Raw genomic sequence first — 20,794 nt, 5'->3', positions numbered from 1 at the left:
GTTTCCCATAATCCTCAGCCACAGCTATGCAGTTAGCAGAGACAATTAGATTTTTTTTAACTCTGCAAAGTTCGAAAAACTAGTTTTTCATTAAAGTTGATTTTGTTCTTGTAGTCTGGCCACACTATTGCATCAGCCCTTTTCTGCGATGCCCTTGAGCATTAGCTTTCAAAATAAAGTAAATTTTGGTTCCAACTCAGCTGGCAGCTATTTCAGATCTGTGACATGCTCCAGCATTAACTGGCCCCTGGAGTTTTGTCTTTCATCACTATTCAAACAAATATCAGATTTCTTTCTTTCTTCAGCCACAGGTGCTGTGTATTCCCTCTGGGGCCATTTTCAAGCATGGAGCTCCCAAACCTCTCAATTCTAGATGACCGATTTAATTCCATCTCTGCCCCTGTTATTATGAATCACATGAGGATTATTTCCCTTTCATTTCCCTCCAGAGAATTTCCCAACAATCTTTGACTGCAAGAACTACTTGAATTATCCAGGGATCCCTTCTGAGAGGGAGAATTATGATAAAAGTTTTAGCTCTACTGTTGGGCCAAATCCTTCAGGGGAGACTTTGGGCAGAGAAATATGGAGTTTGGGGACAGGCAGAGTCTGTGCTCTTGAATGTACGTCTCTCTCCTTTCCAGGTGAAGCTGAGTGTTTCTCTGTGTTGAGAAAAAGCAACTAGATCATATTCCACCTTGTGAGAGTCCTTTGAATTCTTCTAATTCTTCTTTAGAAACAGGAAAGGGATTTATTGATTCATGCCATGAATGATGGACCTCCTGCTTCTGCTTCTGCTGCTGCTTTTGTCTGATCCAGTCTCTGGGAAGCTGAGAATGAAATGCCCGCTGAGTTTGGAGAACCAGGATGGAAAACAACCACAGAGCTTTTACAGACCAGGAGATCATCTCATTGGTATAGTCCTCACTGGAAATGAAATATTGCATACAAAGTTGCTTTTCAACATGGCTCCTTCTCTTCAGTTTGTTTTCCATGATCCGTAAGTCATTCAGGGTGATGGAGTTGCACTCCCTCCATTCTAACCCTCTCCTTCTTTTCAATTTTTTATTTTTCATTTCTTCCTATATTGGGGGGTATGTCTAATTTCCTGAATAATTTTGATTTCCATGGCTTCTCTCTTTGGTCTGATTTTGTGAAAGAGACTCAAAAAGGGGTCTGAAAAAAAGCTGAAAGGCCTGCAGATTATTTTCCTCCTTCAGTTCAATCCTTAAATTATCACTTGGCTAATGAGTTTTATTTAAAGTAGTGGTGGAATCAGTTGTAGTTGTCCTATCACGGCCCATTTCCATATTTTTTTTAACTGATCTTTGCTTTTGGATCGATGTTGGTTTAAAGCTCAATAGGCTTCTGGAAGATTATATATATTATATATAACAAAAGTATTTGTTGTGGCTGTTGATTATAATAATTCTTTTTTCAATAGGACTTCTTACGATTTTTTATATGGCTTACAATACATTTTCACTATTCAAACGTTCAACAAGAATTCCCATCTCTTGCACAATCTCACACTTGGCTACAACATCCATGAGAACCATATGAGCCCTTTCCGCACTTCAGATGCCTTGCTGGACATTCTCTCCACTGGAGAAGCCAATGTCCCCAACTACGGCTGTGGGAGGAAGGACAATCTTCTGACCCTTATTGATGGAGCTAGAAGGGGCATCTCCATCCAGATGTCAACATTAGGAGGCACCTACAAAATCCCACAGGTTTGTGTGTGTGTTTCTCCTTCTGGTAAAGTGAGGGGTGGGTGGTGGTGGATGAGCAATAGACGCAATCATGTCTTCTCCATGGAATTCAAGAGCTGCTTTTCTCCATATTAGCAAAAATGTCAATGTTTTACCCCATTATGTTCATGTTGAGATTAATCATAAAAGGCCTGCAATGCAAGCAATACATTCCCTGGAGAAGATATTCTACCAACTATTTAACTGATCAAAAAATATCCCTAGTTGTTGGGGCCTCTATTGGCATCTTCATTTTCACAGATAAATAATGCCTGCCCTATCCAATTGGATTGAAGTTGGCAATAGTAGCATTTTATCTATCTAAAATGTGGAATAAAAATTACTCTAGCAATTATAGATCAAACAGACTAGCAGATATTGTGGCTAAAATTTATGCCATGATCCTCTTAATTAAACTTGAGAAAAATGCATTCTTTGCAGAAGAACCAGAATGTTTTAGGTAGAGTTAAAAGCTATATGGATTTTATAAGAAATAATGGATAAGATAATAATCTAATATTGGTAACAAATTTGTCCTGAAATATCTAATCTATATCAGTGAGGTAAAACAAGGTTTGCTGCTTTCTAGATGTTAGTGCAGCATTTGACTCAATAAACAGAGAAATATGATGGAGAAAATGGATTGCCCTCAAAATGGAGCTCAGCCTGTTGGCCCTGATCCAAGCCCTTGTTTGAGAGGGAGGTTTGGGCTCAATGGAGCCATGAGAAGAAGGATCTATGCTTACCAAGGGGGAAGGGAAAGAGGCATATTTGAACCCTTGTTATTTAATATAGATATGAAATGACTTACTAGGACTAATGCAGGATCAAAAAACAGATCATAAATAAATATTATTTCATTCTTTGACAAAAATGACTAAATTAGTGGACCAATGAAATGCAGTGCATGTAGTATACAGTACTTGGATTTCAGAAAGGCTTTGACAAAGTAAACTACAACCTATTTCTTGGGAAGCTGAAAATATGTGGGATAGACAGCATCACCCCCAGATGGAGTCAGCCTGTGGTCCTCAATGGAACTACGTCTGCATGGAGGGAAACAAGCAGTGGGGGACCCCAAGGTTCCATTTTAGCCCCAGTTCTCTTCAATGTCTTCATGAATAATTTGGATGAGGGGAGAAATGGGGAAATCAACAAATTCGAAGACAACACTAAAGTGGCAGGAATAGCCAACACCCCAGAAGATAGGCTGAAGATCCAGATGGATCTAGGTAGACTTGAATAAACTATAATTCATTGTAGAGAAAAGTAAGGTTTTATACTTAGGCTAGAAAAACCAGTTTCCATCCATTATTCCTTGTCTGGCCTTTGTCCGCCCTTTGTGTGCTTTGGAAAACAGCTTGACCCCCTCCTCTCTGTGGCAGCCCCTCAAATATTGGAAGACTGCTATCATGTCTCCCCTGGTCCTTCTCTTCACTAGACCAGCTCTCGGCTCCCCTAGGACTGTGTCCACGCTCAAAGAACACGCTTGAAGCTAAGCTGGTGTATCTTCATTTAATCGTGGCAATCAGCGCTTACAGAAACCGGAATGCAAAGCTAGCAAAACAAAGACGCAGCTTTCACGCCCTTTCAAGCGAGTCCTTATATAGCTCCTTCCAGATTATCTTCAGCTGGAAGGTCTCGTACTTCCTCATTTCCTTCGGACGTACTGGGATGCCGTCACTTTTCTAGAGTGTTCTCAGAGTAGTAAGCTAATCCCACGCGACCCTATAAGGCACCCGTGCACATAAACGCCTACTCGGAAGCCTATTCCACCACCATCACCCATGTGGCTCAACCCCCCCCCTTCCAGCCGGGTATCCATGTTCTGCCGGTGCATGGACATGATGTCGAGTGCTTCTTGACGCTCGACAGGCGGCTCCCCCTACCAGGCGTCCGTCTAAGAGGAGGAGACAAAAAGAGATGATATTAATGGTCAGGTAAGGGATGTGGTTTCTGGGGGTTTGCTTTGTGGAACTTTCTCAGTAATCTAGGGGCGTTTATGTCTTTTTCAGGTACCCAGGATGCTTCACTATCAGGATACCCTGTCCAGCGGACTAAATAGTATAACTGGCCTCTACGTAGTTTGGAATCGATGATGTCTTGTATTTCATAGTGGGCACCGGTTACCGGGCCAGGAGGTGGTTTTGGTGTTGCAGTGGGTGCAGTGGCCGGTTTTAACAAGCTAGAGTGGAATACCGGATGGGTCTTCCCCAATAAGGGGGGTAGTTTTAGCATGAATGTTACGGGGTTAATTACCCTAATGATAGGAAATGGGCCTATATATTTGGGTCCTAGTTTTTTACTTGGTAATCGTAGCTTTAAGTATTTTGTTGACAAATAAACCAGGTCTCCGATCTGAAAAGATGGACATGTAGCCCTCCTTTTGTCTGCCTGGTGCTTGTATTCATCGGCGGCCCGTGTCAAAGCGGTTTTTACGTGAGGCCACACAGCATTCACGTTAGTAGCCCAGTCATTGGGAGTCATAGGTTTTTGGAGGGAAAGGTCTAACTCCGGGATAGCAGGGAAGTCCCTCCCCATGACTACCCGGAACGGAGTAAATCCGGTACTCCGATGTACTGCGTTATTGTATGCCGTTTCAGCAAATAGAAGGTAATCAACCCAATCGTTTTGTTGGTAGGTAACGTAGGAGCGTAAGTATCGTTCTATCATGGCATTCGTGCGTTCAGCAACACCGTTCGTACTAGGGTGATAGGCTGAACTAAGGCCCTGGGTGGATCCTATATCACGGAGAAACCCTCTCCAGAATCGGGCGGTGAATTGTACCCCTCTGTCTGATATTATCCTCTTAGGCACTCCATGCAAACAGTAAATATGTTGTAGGAATAAACGTACCAGGCGTCGGGCAGAGGGTAAGCCTTTACATGGAATAAAGTGGGCTTGCTTTGAGAAAAGATCGACTACTGTCCAAATAACGGTATAACCTCTGCTACTGGGAAGGTCTACAATGAAATCCATGGCTATTTCCTCCCATGGTCTGTTTGGTTCGGCTACGGTTTGTAATAAGCCCAGTGGCTTCCCTGGTTGTGGCTTGGATACCGCGCATGTGTGGCATCCCCGGACGTATTGGTCAATGTCTTTTCTCATTTTAGGCCACCAGAATTGTCTGCGCGTCAGATGTAGGGTTTTAAGGAACCCGAAGTGTCCGGCGGTTTTCCTATCATGGCACTGGAGTAACACTCGTTGTCTCAATGTTGCTGGAATATAGGGTTTATCTCCCCACCACGCTAGGCCATCACGGTGGGTCAGGGATGCTGCATTGTTTTGTGCCCATGCGTCCGTCCGAATGGCTTTCCGTAAAAGCGTGAGCCAATCCTCGGTCTGCGGGGCTGTCAATACATACGCTTTTAGGGGTGAGATTACTGCTTGTAAACCCTCATCTCGTTTACTGTGATATTGCGGCATCCGTGACAACGCATCTGCTAAAAACATTCCTCTAGCTGGCTTATACACGAGGGCAAAACGGAACCGCTGAAAATATTGTGCCCATCTCACCTGTTTTGGGGACAGTTTCCGAGGTGTTTGGAGGGCCTGTAGATTCTTGTGATCCGTCCAGACCTCGAACAGTATGGGATTGCCCTCCAGCAGGTGCCGCCATGTCTGTAACGCCCATTTTACGGCATAGGCCTCTTTCTCTCACACTGCCCAGTTCCTTTCTGCGGTTGTAAATTTTCGGGAGGTGTATGCACAAGGCCTTAACATACCGTTCGCATCTTTCTGCATTAGAATAGCTCCTACTGCCACGTCACTAGCATCCGCTTGTATTACGAACGGTTGTGACGTGTTAGGGTGTATCAATACGGGTTCAGTGGCAAAAGCCCGTTTAAGATTTTCAAAGGCCTGTTGGCATTCAGATGACCATTGTAGTTTGTATCCTGGCCTAGGTTTTTTCCCAGGGGCCACCACACCTTTTGTTCGCAATAGCTCCGTTAATGGTAACGCTGTTTTTGCAAAGGACGGAATGAAATGTCGATAAAAGTTTGCAAAACCTAAAAAACTTTGCAGTTGTTTACGGGTTTGCGGAGCTTTCCACTCTAAGACCGCAGCTACTTTCTTCGGGTCCATCTGGATACCAGTACGACTAATTCGAAAACCTAGATAATCGATCTCCTCCTGGTGGAACTCACATTTTGAGAGTTTTACAAAAAGATGTGCGTCCAGCAACTTGGTCAGGACCTGTCTAACCAGCTGGACGTGTTCTTCCATTGTATCAGAGTAGATCAAAATGTCGTCCAGATAGACTAAGACGCCCCGATATAGGTGTTCATGTAAAATACCGTTTATAAGCTGCATAAACACCGCTGGTGCCCCTTGTAGACCGAAAGGCATCACCAGGAACTGGTAGCTGCCGAGGGGAGTGTTAAATGTGGTTTTCCACTCGTCTCCCTGACGTATCCGTACCCGATAATAGGCTTCGCGGAGGTCCAATTTCGTGAAGATTTTCCCTGACGCCAGGGTAGCCAACAAATCAGTTATCAGCGGCAGGGGGTACAACGGTTCTACGCAGACAGCATTCAATCCCCGGTAGTCAACACATAAACGTAAGCCGCCATCCTTCTTACCCCGAAAGAGGACGGGTGCCGCTAAATGCGAACGACTGGGACGAATAAATCCCCGGGCCAGGTTTTTATCTATATACGTTCGCAATTCCTTCAGTTCCTGTGGTGTCATCGAGTACATACGGGGTTTTGGCAACCGGGCTCCGGGAAGTATTTCGATACCACAATCCGTATCCCGATGGGGGGGCAGGATGTCACATTCTTCCTCGCTAAATACTCGGGCGAGGTCATTATATGCTTGGGGGTATGTACCTTGCCTTGTTGTTTCTTGCTGGAGAGCCACCCTCTCTGTTGTACATGGCAGTCTGAGCCTACGATAACCCCCCTCCCACCATATGTGTGGTTCCCACCTGTCCAACCACGCGAGCCCAAGAATGATGGGTTCAATCATCTGGGTTACTACAATGAACCGGATCATTTCCTGATGGGCTCCTATTTGCAGGAATACGGGTTCTGTAACACTGGCGGTAGGTGTGCCTCCCAGGATGGACCCATCCATCTGCTCGAATTTAATGGGGGTACGAAGAGTCAGGATCCTAAGGCCCAAGCCCTCAGCTACCGACTGCCACATAAGGCATCGAGTACAGCCTGTATCAATTAAGGCTTTTTGTTCACACACCTTCTTAGTGATAGGATGTCTAAGGGTCACTGGTATCAGGAAGGGGTGTACAGGGTCACTTACCATAGGATCCTGCAACTCATCTCCGTTGTCGCTTTCTTCGGATGCGTCGGGGACACGAGCCGTCCCTGGCATGGTATTACTGGACCGGATTGTCGGTTCTAACGAGGGCGTCTGTGTGGCCGCCCTAGAGCGTTCTGGTGTTCGTAGGGATCGGTCACGTGGCGTGGTAGTCGGAATGGATGGCCGGGGAGTTGACAGTCGCGGGGCTGCGACGGGGCAGTCCGCAGCTCTATGACCCTCTTGGTTGCATCGAAAGCACCGGAACGGGCGTCTGTTCACCTCGGTAGCGGTCGGCCCGTATGCCGGGGTTCCTCTAAACGCCCCGCGGTCACTGGATCTGCCACCTGGACCACGACGGGACTGGAACGGTGGTGTGTTCCGAGGCCTGAATTCTCGTAAACCAACGTCTAGGCTCACCGCTGCCTTGTACCATTCGGACAATCATGGGCCTAGACCCCGGTATACACAGGCCTGTTTTATTTCTCTATCTAGCCCTGCCTGGAATTGGTGGATAAGTAATCGCTCTGGCCACGAATGGAGTTTTCCTGCCAGATTACGGAACTCCTTGACATAATCCTTGGCAGGGCGACCACGCTGTCGTAGGTTGACCAATTCACCTTCGATGACCTGGGTCCGAGTTTCATCCTTGAACCTATTGCGTAATGCTTCAAGGAACAGGCCCAGATCCGTTAACTCGCGGGCATGTTCACTATGTAAATCGGCGACCCATTCAGCTGCCTCCCCCGTTAGCACTGCTGTGACCGCCACGACCATGGACCACTGCGAAGGATATAATCTGCCATAAAGGTCCATATGGCTTATTACCTGACTCAGGAACAGTGCCACCTTTCCTGCAGTTCCATCAAATGCAGCCTGCACAGGCGGTAATCCCCAGGGATGTTGCTGGAGGGGGGGTGCCCAGGGACCGTGGCCCCATGCCGGTAGCGGGTCTCTGTAACGCTGTTGTGGTGGCCTATCTCCTGTGCCGGGTAGCTGTCGAGGGGCGTCTCTCACGGGATCTATTCTCCTCTCTCTCCCGGGCTGTGTAGCGGCACCAGGAGTTGCATGGCTGCCCTCGCCCCCACCGTATGAAGGGACAGCCTGTCTCCGCTCTCCACTCACCCAGCGTTGTTCACGCCCCTCCAACTTCAGCTTCGGGCTGGCAAGGCGGAATTTGCTGTCAGAACTCCCACCCGCCGTACCACCTCCCGACCAGGAGGTGGCGCCCTCCATGCTGGGCGCCCATGGCTGCCAGGAGGGCGCGTCGCGAAAGCTCGCCTCGCCAAAACGGTCGCGTAGGATCTCTAGGGTGGAAGGCCCCGGGCCAGTGGAGTGGCTCCATTCCCCTTCCTCGTCTTCCAGCCATCGCCGTTCCCTCCAATCCCGGAACTGGGAACCGGCATAGGGCGGGGTTTGAAGACGCATCCCACCTGTCTCTGGGCCGGGCGTCTCCCGGGCATTGCGTTCGCGTTCCTTTCGTTCACTAGGGGCGCCTTCGACCCCGGGCTCATGCTGTTTCGGCCGCACCACCGGCGGGCTGGCCGCCCCATCCATCCCGGCGTCAGCCTCCTCCTCCGCTTCGTCCACGGTCTCCGCTGTATCCTCCGGCAGCACGTCGGCCGCTACGCCCTCTGCCATCCCGTTTCTTCCTTTACGGGGGGGGCGGCTCCAAAACGGCTTGTGAAAAGGGAGAGCTGCGTCTTCCTCTCGGCTCCCCTAGGACTGTGTCCACGCTCAAAGAACACGCTTGAAGCTAAGCTGGTGTATCTTCATTTAATCGTGGCAATCAGCGCTTACAGAAACCGGAATGCAAAGCTAGCAAAACAAAGACGCAGCTGTCACGCCCTTTCAAGCGAGTCCTTATATAGCTCCTTCCAGATTATCTTCAGCTGGAAGGTCTCGTACTTCCTCATTTCCTTCGGACGTACTGGGATGCCGTCACTTTTCTAGAGTGTTCTCAGAGTAGTAAGCTAATCCCATGCGACCCTATAAGGCACCCGTGCACATAAACGCCTACTCGGAAGCCTATTCCACCACCATCACCCATGTGGCTCAACCCCCCCCCTTCCAGCCGGGTATCCATGTTCTGCCGGTGCATGGACATGATGTCGAGTGCTTCTTGATGCTCGACACCAGCCATGCCCAGTTCCTGCAACCGTTCATCGTATGTTTTAGCCTCCAGTCCTCTAATCCTCTTGGTTGCTCTTCTCTGCACTTTTTCTGGAGTCTCAACATCTTTTTTATAGTGTGGTGACCAAAACTGGATGCAGTATTCTAGGTGTGGTCTAACTAAGGCTTTATAGGGTGGTATTAGTTCCTCTCTTGATCTTGATTGTATCCCTCCATTAATGCGATTTAGGATTGCATTGGCTTTTTTGTCTGCCGCTGCACACTCCTGACTCATATTTAACTGGTTGTCCACTAAGACTCCAGGATCCCTCTCACAGTTACTGCTATTATGCCTGGTTTACTGCTTGAACGGGGTTGGACTAGAAGACCTCCAAGGTCCCTTCCGACCCTTTTATTTTGTTATAGGTTCTGTTATAGGTACACATGTTTAGCCTGCTAAATTCCTATAGGAATACACTGATTTATACAGATAATGTGATATTATCATACTTAGACGTTGGATTGTATAGACTTGGATTGTTTTGTCTTAATAATTATCTGATAATTTATAAAGCAAGTTCAAAAGTTATGGTCTTTGTGAAATGACATCATAGCCATAGATGGTCAGCCATTAGAGCAAGTAACACCTTTCCTTACCTGGGGTTGTTTTCTCTGAGCCTGAATCTTGGCTCCCTCATCATCCAAGGAGCTCAGTTAGAGAAAGGGCAGGAGTGAAAGTGGGGCTTAAATGAAAACCTCATAGCTCTCCAGCTTCCTCAGCCCCAATTATTAAAATATTTGAGACCCAGTTTTCCCCCATGTTCTTACATCAATCTGATGTTTGGGGCTCCAGAGAGAAACCACCAGCAGAACCAACCCAATCTCAGCCTCTGAGGAGGATCTTGGGGTGGGTAGAAGGACTCCAGCTGCTGCCCTCAGAGATTATTTGGGAATTTACACCATTTCTGCTTTGTCTGAATTCAGAAAATATGGGCATTGGCATAAAATGTAATCTATAGAAACTGACAGACTCTGAAAATTGTGGCTGTTGGAAGAGAAAAAACTTCAATTAAAGACCAAACTTGGATTATGTAACTGACAAATCTTATTAGGCTTTGAGGTCTGCCTGTTTCTTGTATAACTGGAGAAAGAAGTTAAAAAATTTCCTCCAGAAAGAATCTGGGATATAGAAGCAAAAAAAGGTGCAGCTATCCTTGAAAATTATAATAGGCCCTTTATTGGAATAGAATACTGCAGTTGGCATTTCCACATGTTAATCTAATTGTGATCAATTGTAGGGGTGATACAGTAATATGATTTACATTTTTATTTGCTTATTATTTTCCAATATTATGATACAATCTTGCTAATATTCTGTGTTTAATATCTTAAACCATGTCAGATTAATAAACTATTCTAATACATTCATGAGAACCAGGTTGGATTTATTAAAATCTAATATTTTGGACTTTATCTGACCCTCAATGTAACACAGCATTCTTCATTGCTTTTTCAGATCAGTCATGAAATTGCTTCAGAGGCGCTGAGTGATAAAAGTCAATTCCCCTTTTTCCACCTGATGCTCCCCAAAGAAGGAATCCTGTACCCAGCAATTGTCCAGCTGCTCCTCCATTTCAGATGGACCCTGATTGGCCTCTTTGCTTCAGACACAGAAAATGGAGAGAATTTCATGAGGATTTTTCCTCCTGTGCTTGTCAGGAGTGGAATTTGTGTTGTTATATCACAACTGTTCTCAACAACTGGATACACAGCATCCCTCAGGGATTCCCTCTCTAAGTGGAGACAAGTCAATGTCTTTGTTCATTTCATGGAATATGTGTCCATTTGGGGCAGAATTCTTCCTTTCCATTTAACACTTAGGCGTCTGCCAGGACCCATTGAAGGAAAAGTCTGGATCCTCACAAATTTTGTAGGGTTTAAAATAAACAAATGCAGACTTCTCAAATACATCCATAGTATTTGGAACTTTAGTTATCTGCTAAAAGAAAGGCCAATGGATTCTGCCTTTGAACCCCATTTCTTTGTGGAAGAAAAGTTTCAAGATCCTTATTTCCGCTGTTCTCTTTCAAAGAACGTCTTTTCTGTCAAAAGCCGCAGAAGATGCACCCAGAAAGCCCCACTGGATACCCAGGAGAAAAGGGACCCAGAAAGGCTCCCAAATTACTACCATGATTACAGTCTCATTCAGACTCTGGCCCAGGCCTTGAATGCCGCTTATTCCTCCAGATCCAGGAGGAGAAGGAAGGAGGGAGAAAAGAGTTTGGGGTCTCCAAGGCTGCAGCCATGGCAGGTATGGTGGTCCCGATATGGATCCATTAATCTTAGATCCTTTGGAGAAGGAATCCAGAAGAGAAGGAGGGGAACCAACTCAACAGATCTGGCCAATTCAGTTACTCAGGGAATAATAGTTCCAAAGAGTAGATATCATGGCATTTTGATATTAAACTCTGCTCATTTGAAAATGCTGCATTCTTTTTTAAAATGAATTCCTGTATTTGTGGGTTTGTGATGAGCATGGTGGAATTTCCCCTTTGTTCCGTCCCCACTGCAGGTGGGTCTGTGTGCAGCTCAAGAGGCAGCTAAACCCCCCTCTTCTCCTCCAGTGAAAGGGAGCCTGGGGTGGATCTGGGTGTTTCATTGGGAGAAAAGGGCACGGAGAAACTGAGGAAATGCAAAGAGTGAGAATCAAATATAAATAGGAGATAGGCAGCATTAACTAACAGCCAACAAAGAAGCAGCTGGAACCTCTCCAGGGATGCTCCGTGTGAGGGACGGAGGCCTCTGGATGACCATGTGTCTCGGTCAAACCGGCTGCTTCCGTCTCCTCCAAAGGCTGAGAGAAAAGGGAGTCTGGCTTCAGACCATACAGTTAGGCTTATCTGCCCCCGGCCACTCTGTGGGGCTAGAGCAACAACTGCACAATAGTTACATGTTGTGGCATGACAACCTTCATAAATTTGGAGGAGACCCTGAGACCATCTAGCCCAACCCCTCCTCTCTGCAGGAATCCCAGTTAAAGCTTCTCTGACTGATGGCTGCTCAGCCTTTGCATTCAGACAATCCATGAAGAGGAGACTGAACTTCTCTGCTTTACTGGCTCAGCTCTAAAACAGCAAATTCTCCTCCAAGCGTGGTGCCTGCAAGGGGAGCTGGTCCTTGAGTTGGGGTCTCCCCAAACCACAACATTCACTTCCTAAGATTCTTATGGCTGCATTTACCTTCTTTCCATGAACATCTCTCTGCTGACTCTGATTCTGTTCCCAGTTACTGTATATACTCGAGTATAAGCCGACCCGAATATAAGCCGAGGCACCGAATTTCACCACAAAAAACTAGGGAAACTTATTGACTCGAGTGTAAGCCTAGGGTGGGAAATGCAGCAGCTACTGGTAAATTTCAAAATAAAAATAGAAACCAATAAAATTACATTAATTGAGGCATCAGTAGGTTAAATGCTTTTGAATATTTATTTCAAAGAAAAACTGTGAACTAGCTCTGTAAGAGGGTCAACAAAAACAATATGGTATCAACATATGGTATTAAAAGTACTGTAGATGAGTTGGGTAGCTATATAAATTTATTGAATAAATACAATGGGAAAGGTCTTTAGGGATTCCAGAATTTACATGGCACTAATTGGATTTTTGATCTCCCTTTTATTTTAAGACATAATAGACTAGTTTTACACTATAACTAAATTACACAAGAGAATGTAGTATATATGCCAAAAATAATTCAATAACAATTTAATCTGATACTTTGGGTTAAGTGATGTAGGGCTTGATCTAATTTCAGGCAAGTTCAAGCCTCTGTTAAGAGATACCTGCATTCTCTCTCTCTCTCCCTTCCTTTTTCTTTTTCTTTTTCTTTCTTTGTCTCTTTCTTTCTTCTCTCTCTTTCTTTCTCCCTCTCTTTCTCCTTTCTCCCTTCCTGTGAAGAACCCCAGAAGGTCTTTGGTAGGAGGAAGAAAAGCCAGGCGTTTTGAAACGTTTTGTAGCTTAGCCTGAGCAAGGATAGCTAGTGCAGGCACTTGCAATAAGCTCTTGTTGGAAGAAACATCCTTCTGGGTTCTGCTCCAAGTGGGGAAACAGACACTGGAGACATGGAGACTGCTTGGAAAGATGGTTTAATGGTGGACGGGATCACATGGCTTGAGTTCCTGAACAGAAAAAGGGCAGATACAGTGAATCCTCTGGTTTTTATGCTCTCTCTGGCTCTGCATTTCTTGGGGCCCCGAAAGAGTATTCTGATTGGTTGTCAGACTCCCAGGGGATGGGGGTCTTAGCTAGCCTTGCTGGCTGATGGTCACATGTGCTTCCCAGGTCACATGTGGTGAGTTTCGGTTGCTAGGTGGGGCCCATTGTGTTAGTTTCTGTTGCTATTGTGTTGCAAATGTCCTTTGACAAAGGATTGGGTTTCTGCCTCTGGCCCATTAACAAAGGGTGGGGGGCAGGAAGGTGGGAGCTGCTTTGTCTGTAAAATATGCTTCTCCATTTCTCATCCAGGGAAATATAATATTCTGCCTTTTTCATATTTCCTAAAATATTTCATTCTTCTAGGAAAGGGGTGGGTGCTAACCTCCTACACTCTCAACTCAAGCTCAGTGCATGTGGGGATCCCCAAACAGTGAGGATGAAGCGTGAGTAAAAGGATTTACCTTTCCCTCCCTCCCCACCCTCTCTCTTTCTTTCTCCCTCCCTTTCTCCTTCTCATCTGGCATTCTTAGAGCTCCACTATTGATTAGCTTAGCCTGAGCAAGGATAGCTAGCAGCCAATTACAATAAGCTCTCAACTCAAGCTCAGTGCACCTGGGGAGCTCCCTAAACCAGAGGTCTTCAAACTTGGCAGCTTTAAGACTTGTGGACTTCAACTCCCAGAATTCTCCAGCCAGCTGCTGTACATGTAGCTGGCTGGAGAATTCTGAGAGTTGAAGTCCACAAGTCTTAAAGCTGCCAAGTTTGAAGCCCCCCCACCCCCCGGCAGCCCGTTTTTGCTTCCAGGGGGCTGCAGGGAGTCTTCCTATGCACCCCCCTCCTGCCCCATTTTGCCCTTAGCAAGCCTCCCTGCAGCCCCTGGGAGCCAAAACGGGTTGCAGGAAAAAAGGCATTTTCTCCTCACTCGAGTATAAGCCGAGGGGGGCTTTTTCCAGCTTAAAAATGTGCTGAAAAACTCGGCTTATACTCAAGTATATACGGTAACTACGATTCTGAGATCATTTTCACAAACATAAATATTAAGTTTGGTATCCCTCATCTTTCTTCCAGTCCATCATTCATGTATGACTATTGTTAGTCAAGTCCTAGTTGCTAAAAATCAGATATTTTTCTACTGCTTTTTACATATGCACCCTTCTGTGTGTGCTAATGGTAAATATTATTTCTGGAAACTTGATATTCCTCTCATTAAATTTTATTTTATTCAAAAAGGTAAAATGCAAACTTCAAAAAATAAAACTATTACAAAGACAAAACAAAATTAGCTGAAACATTTTTTAAAAAAATTGTGCACTAAAAACAGATAAAACCACATACGCATATATTGTTCCCCAGTTGAATACTGACAGATGTACATTTCTCCCCCTTGCAAAATAGGCCCACAGTTATAAACTTCTACCGATATATTTGCAACCACTTGACTTGTCATCTGTCTGCTGTATATAAAAAATGTAGTTAACAGGCAATAAAAAATAAATAAATTTCAAAACTTCAAAACTGTCTGTTATCTACTATTATATTTAACTCTCAAAAAATTTGCAGGGGCTTATTATGTACCACAAACCAGCACAATCATTATCTCTGATCCATCCTGAATCTGTTCATGATTCAATATCTTTGTTTGATTCTTAATAATAATTTATTTCCTTAAAAATTTAATTAGGATCTTTCCCAGCAACTGCTTTCCATTCCCCAAAGTCATAGGACCTCCTGTAAATTGAAACACAAGGACTGTTAAGATTTATTTTCCAGTTAAATATGACAAGTCCATTCCCTCAAACTTCCTGAAAGAATCCATTTCTTCAGTCATCCGTTCTGCCCACTTTGAGTCTTCAGGGTCCATGGCTCTCCAGCCATCTCCAAGCAGCCTGCCTTCAAACCAGACTCCTCCTTCAGGGATGCCAGCAGCAAATTAACTTCCAGTCCATCCATCCAATTCATCCGATTCAACAATTGTAGCTTGCTTCTGATTATCATCTTTAAGTTGATTTAAAACCATTGTTATTTTATCAAAATTTTAAATGAAGTTTCAAATAAGGTTTTTAAGTAGAAAAACTTTATATTTTTTAAATTAAATCACATCAAATTAGCTTACTCTAGGATCTACAACTTAGATCAAATCTTGCGTGAAGGGGATTTATCAACCTGACTGTATTAACGATAACATAGAAAAATATGTGTCCAATAGCAAAAAGTTATCCCTAACCTTCAATCTCTGGCCCATTAATTAAAGTATATAAAGGTTCCCCCTATGCTCTTGTATGGAGCAGAAGTTTGGGATTTCTACTCAACCACAGTACTAGAACAAACACAGTCCCAGCACCTGAGCTGTATTGTGGGGGTAGATCTAAGGACATCTGCTGCAGCAGTTAGAGCTGAATTGGGAATGTATACAATTCATCCACTATCCAAGATCAAAGCATTTAACCACTGGCACAAAGTCAATGAAATGAAATGGAGTTATGCTTACTAGAGCAGATAAACTCACAATCACAAACCTCTTGGATCACTAAACTGGTTAATTTTGGAAGCAGCTGTGGCCTTCCTGTCTCTTGCGTAACAGGAGAACAATTCAAAAAAACAGCTGCCCAAAGAATTAAGGATATAGAAACACAAAATGACATGGTTATTCTTAGTAAGGTGGGTAAGTTGAAATGGCTGAGCAAATACAAACCTACTTTTCAACTAGACAATTGTTTAAAGTTACAACTGCCAAAACATCTTAGGGAGAGATTTACGTCAGCGAGATTCAAACAGCTGGACACAATGGTCAGATATGGGAGATTCCACTCTAGACCTTGTAATGGAGGTCTCTGCATTTGCAGAGTGGCAGAGGCAGAAGACCTGGCTCACATCCCATTTGATTGCTGCCTGCATAAGAGGGTGAGAGGCAGGTACCTTGGTCCATATACCAAATGAAGGACCCATCGGGAATCCCATATCAAAACGACTCACCTTATCTGCAGCCAGAATTTGAAAACAACATTTAATGCAGCTCAGTACTTGAGCAAAATGGCTCGGTTGAGATTGGCATATCTGGGACTGATGGGGTAGACTGAAAGGGTGATATTGAAATATAATTTTATCATATTTTATTTATCCATAGATTATTTTTTTTATTGAAAAAGTTTTCAAATACAAATTCCCCCCCCCTTTTTTCCCCTCTCCCTCCCCCTCCCTAACCCCCCCTCCCCACCCATCCCCCCCTGTGACTTCTTCATAACAAAAAAAAAACCTAATTCATAACAGATTACTTACTCCCTCCTCTAGATATTGACCTTTACTTACTAAAAATATTATTAATATTATAACATCCCCCTTTATCCATACATTTCAGAAAAGAGAAAAGAAAGGAAAAAAAAAGACATTATACTATGACATTATAGAATAACTTCTCTACTTTAAAACTATACAATAAGTCCTACTTTAACATTTAATCTTCTATATATATTACTATAACATTTCAAAGTGGCCTTCCCCATAAAATCTAGTTTAACATTTATTCCACTCTATCCATTTCCTCCACTCCCCTAAATATATCACTTAAAAATCCCTTTTCTTAGACTAATCAATCTACTAACTAGCTTATTCACCCACTATCATGCAAAATTACCATACACAACATTTCTTAATATCTTTGATTCACTGCCCACACTACTTAAAAATATATGTCTATATTTTCCATTATATCTAAATAAAAAAAAAGAAAAGACAATGACTTTAAATTTATAATCCATATAGTATCTTCTTTGAGGTCTTTCCACTGGATTGGTAGAACCAACATCCATAATCGGGTAACATAGCTTGCTGGTGCAACAGTTTATTCAGGATCTTCAATCATATCTGCCCCCATCAGTAGTAAATATCTTCTTATATGTATAAAAGTAAAAACAACCACCCGAGTGACGTTATAATTATATTCCATATAGTAATAATTGTGGGTTTCATCAGGATTATTAATTCCCATCATCATAGTGGGTAACAACCCGATCTTCTGCATGCCCCAGCATAATTCTCTTGCCTTGTGATTCAAGATAATATAATATGTTTATCAACACAAAAAGAAATTCCAAAATGGATAATTCAAATCCATCAGTTTAAGGCTCGTTTCACGTCCCCAAATTACGGCCATGCAGAGATCTGCCACAATCCTCAGGATGATATTAACCAATACGTCGCCTCTTCTGTATTTACACATAATCATTCATATTTTAAAGTCACTGGCTTCACTGTTGCCTGATTTAGAAATTTCTATTTTTATGCCACCTATTTCTTTTTTTCTTTTCGTGGGTTTGGTTTCCATCCTGGTTTCCTTTCTACAAATTGTGTATCATCTGGTCGGTTTTTATTCTGCTTTGTAGATTGGTCTTGTTGGTTTTGTTTTTGTATCTCATGTTTCTTTTTTATCCCTTGTATATCCCCTAATTGGTTTCCATGCTTATCCTTGCCTTGATAAGTCATCACATTAAGGTTAGATGCCACTTCTCTCAAATTTGTAGATAGTCCAGCTGGGGTATCCAATAAATCCAAAGGCAATTCATCTGGTACAGTCTCTGTAATTCGATATTTTACCTTTATTTCCGGCTCCTTCTGCTTATCCTGTATTATACCTGAAGATGTTAAGTTCATTTTCAACCTATTTTGATAAAATTCTTCCGCTCTTTCAACAGTATTTAGCTGATATCTTTCTCCTTGGTATCTAAATATAATACCAACTGGGGCGTCCCACCTGAATGGGATATTTCTCTTTTTTAACTCATTCACCAGAAAACCAAATTTCTTCCTTTCCATCAATATCTTAGGTGGGAGTTCCTTGTAAATCCAAATCTTTCTTCCATACAATTGCAAATTAGAATTGAAGGAATTTTGCACGATATTATTCCTAATTTCTTTATCTGTAAAATAAATCACATCTCTAGGCAATTGCCTTTGCTTGGCAATCCAGGAGTTGATTCGATAAACTCTGTCAATCCGACAAAACACTTCGTCAGGTTGAACCTTTAGAATCCCAGCTAGAAATTCAGAAGATATTTTCCTTAAATCATCTCTATTATTTTCCTGCAAACCTCTTAATCTTATCGCATATTCTGTGAAATTATATTGTACCATTAAAATCTCTTTTTCAATCTTCTGTTGCAGATTTTCTGCATTACCATACTTTTGATCAGCATCCATTTTAGGTTTTTCTTCTAAGCTATTATCCTGAGTGTTTGTCAAATCATTTTCAATTTTTTGAATTCTATTGTCCAATTTATCTTGAATTTCTTCCATTTTAGACTCTAGTACATTAGTATTTGTGTCCAACTGTATCATAAATTCTGTAAAACCATTAGCCACTTTTGAGAGTTTTTTCTCCAAAAAATCAAACTTAGATTTCACCAATTCTTTAATTTCCTGCTTAAATTTTTCAAGTTGCTGATTCACAATCTCCTCCCTTCTTTCAATCTCCTCTATAAAAAATTCTATTATATTAAAATCAGGTTTCTGAGACTGAAGAGTTAAGACTTGTTCCTTTAAGTTGTTGGTGGGGGAATCCCCCCCCCTTCTTGTTTATCTGACTTTATGAGTCTCAGTGCCATGTTTCCGCCCAGGCAGGCTTTGTTTAAAAAAAGCAAGAAAGAAAGAGAAAAAAAAAGACTTCTTTCCAATCAACAACAATATCAGGTCTCCAAGGGAAAAAAAAGAGAAAAAGACACAGGAGCGAAGTTTTGTCTACAAATGTAGCCAGTGGTATTTATTCCGCTACATTGTAGTAATAGAAAACGGAAGGACTTTCCCTTTCAGCCTCTCCTCCAGCCGACGCCATTTTAAAAGGCTTTTTTTTCCTCTTTCTTTTCCTCCTCTCTCCTAAGTAATTTTTTTAAAAAATCAGTAAAATACTTGCGGTTCAGTATTACAGGTCCAGCTCACATTTTCTTTGAGTAGTCTGTTAAATTTGCAGGCTTGCTTTTGACGCCTGGCTCTGCATCAGCAGAGGTCTCCCAAAGCCCGGAGCAGCGGCTGGGGATACGGGGCATCTCATCCGCTCCGTCCCAAAAGTAAAGGAAAAACTTTTGGGACTCCGCAGAGAGTTCTACCCACCCCTGCCGGCTCTATCTCCGTTTCCTCATGGAAACGGAGTTTTTTCGAGCCGCCATTCCGTTGTGTAGGCGGCTCTGACAGGCGATGGAAGCTGACGATCCCAAAGGAACGTCTGGCAGCGACAAACAGCAAACTGGAAGTCACCTATCCATAGATTATTGTATTCTATTCCAATCTCATTTCAAATTGTATTTTATCGGATTTTAGTAATAATTTGTGTTTGGAACTCTGCACTTTGATTTGGCCCATGGACTAATCAATCAAGTAAACAAACATAATCTTTAGGTGTTGTAGGAGAAATTTAAAAAGATTAAAAATTATTTGAATATCAGTTTGAAGGCAGTTTTTATCCACTTAGTTATCATACCATCCACCCCTCAGTTTTCTAATCACATCACACAATTGTTTGTGAGTCCGTTACTGAAATCCAGTGATATCACCAGAGTTCCCATAATCTATTTAGGAAGTGCAATGAAGTGTGAGAATGACTTTTGGGATGAGGAGAAGAGAAGCTGCCTAGGGAAGGATCAGAGAAGAGGGGAGAATCCAGGGGTGAAATTCACTTACCTTCCCTACCGGTTCGCAAATGTGTGCGCACTACCACAGAGCCCTCATCAGAGCCTCCCCCAGACTCCAGGACTGGCCCATGTCCCTCCCCAACCTCCTCACTGTCCGAATCTGCTGCCAGCTCCACTGGCCACTGGTGGGCCACAACAGCTATACGGATTCTTCCTTCGGCTTCTGTCAATCCTGTCTCCAGGCGCAGGAGTGCATTTGAGACACAACGTGGCATCTGGAGAATTGATCTGGTGAATTTGGATTGAACTACTTCTAATGATGTAAAACATGAAGCTGACGGTCCGAGCAACGTCCCATAAAGGAGCTGTGCTAGCGACTTGGGCACAAAAAGCTTAAGAGCAGCAGGGACATAGTAGCCTCCCTTTGTGCGGAAACAATGAAGAATGGTGCTGGCTGATCTTTGGCCCAGGGCAGCTGCATCTCTCTTGAACCCTTGGCCTGAATGGCCACCCCCAGGGATTTGAAGGGGCTTCCCTGCTCTATTTTGTGGCCATTTAGATGCCATGAATCAAGTTTTGGCCTTTTTGATCTTTGTTTTCTCATCATTTATGCCCAGTTGATTGTAATTGCAGTGCTGGAGAAGGGCTCGCAAGGCTCTTTTAAGGCCCTCTGGTGTCCTGGAGAGGATCACAGGGGCATCTGCATAGAGCAGGAGGGCGATGCTTCGGTCACCTATTTTTTTGGGGGGGGGATGATTTGGTTTGTTTAGCCATTTTACCATGCCGGTTATTTAAAAGTTGAAAAGCAGGGGGGCCAAAATGCCCCCGTTTAACCCCC

General features: G+C 43.6%; 1 protein-coding gene across 1 annotated transcript in view; it reads left to right on the top strand.

Moving 5' to 3' along the window:
• The first annotated feature begins 773 nt into the window (after positions 1-773).
• Positions 774-20,794, top strand: part of LOC148111981 (vomeronasal type-2 receptor 26-like) — a 29,310-nt gene continuing 9,289 nt past the window's right edge. Inside the window, exons 1-3 of the mRNA XM_087879420.1 lie at positions 774-1,000; positions 1,445-1,733; positions 10,639-11,433. Coding sequence (XP_087735546.1) covers positions 774-1,000; positions 1,445-1,733; positions 10,639-11,433 — 1,311 coding nt within the window. The remainder of the gene's footprint in view (positions 1,001-1,444; positions 1,734-10,638; positions 11,434-20,794) is intronic.

This window comes from Pantherophis guttatus, chromosome 15 (assembly GCF_059756535.1).
Source record: "Pantherophis guttatus breed Tessera chromosome 15, ASM5975653v1, whole genome shotgun sequence".
Taxonomy (NCBI): domain Eukaryota; kingdom Metazoa; phylum Chordata; class Lepidosauria; order Squamata; family Colubridae; genus Pantherophis; species Pantherophis guttatus.
Note: the sequence above shows the minus strand (reverse complement) of the source record. Positions and strands in the feature narration are given on the sequence as shown.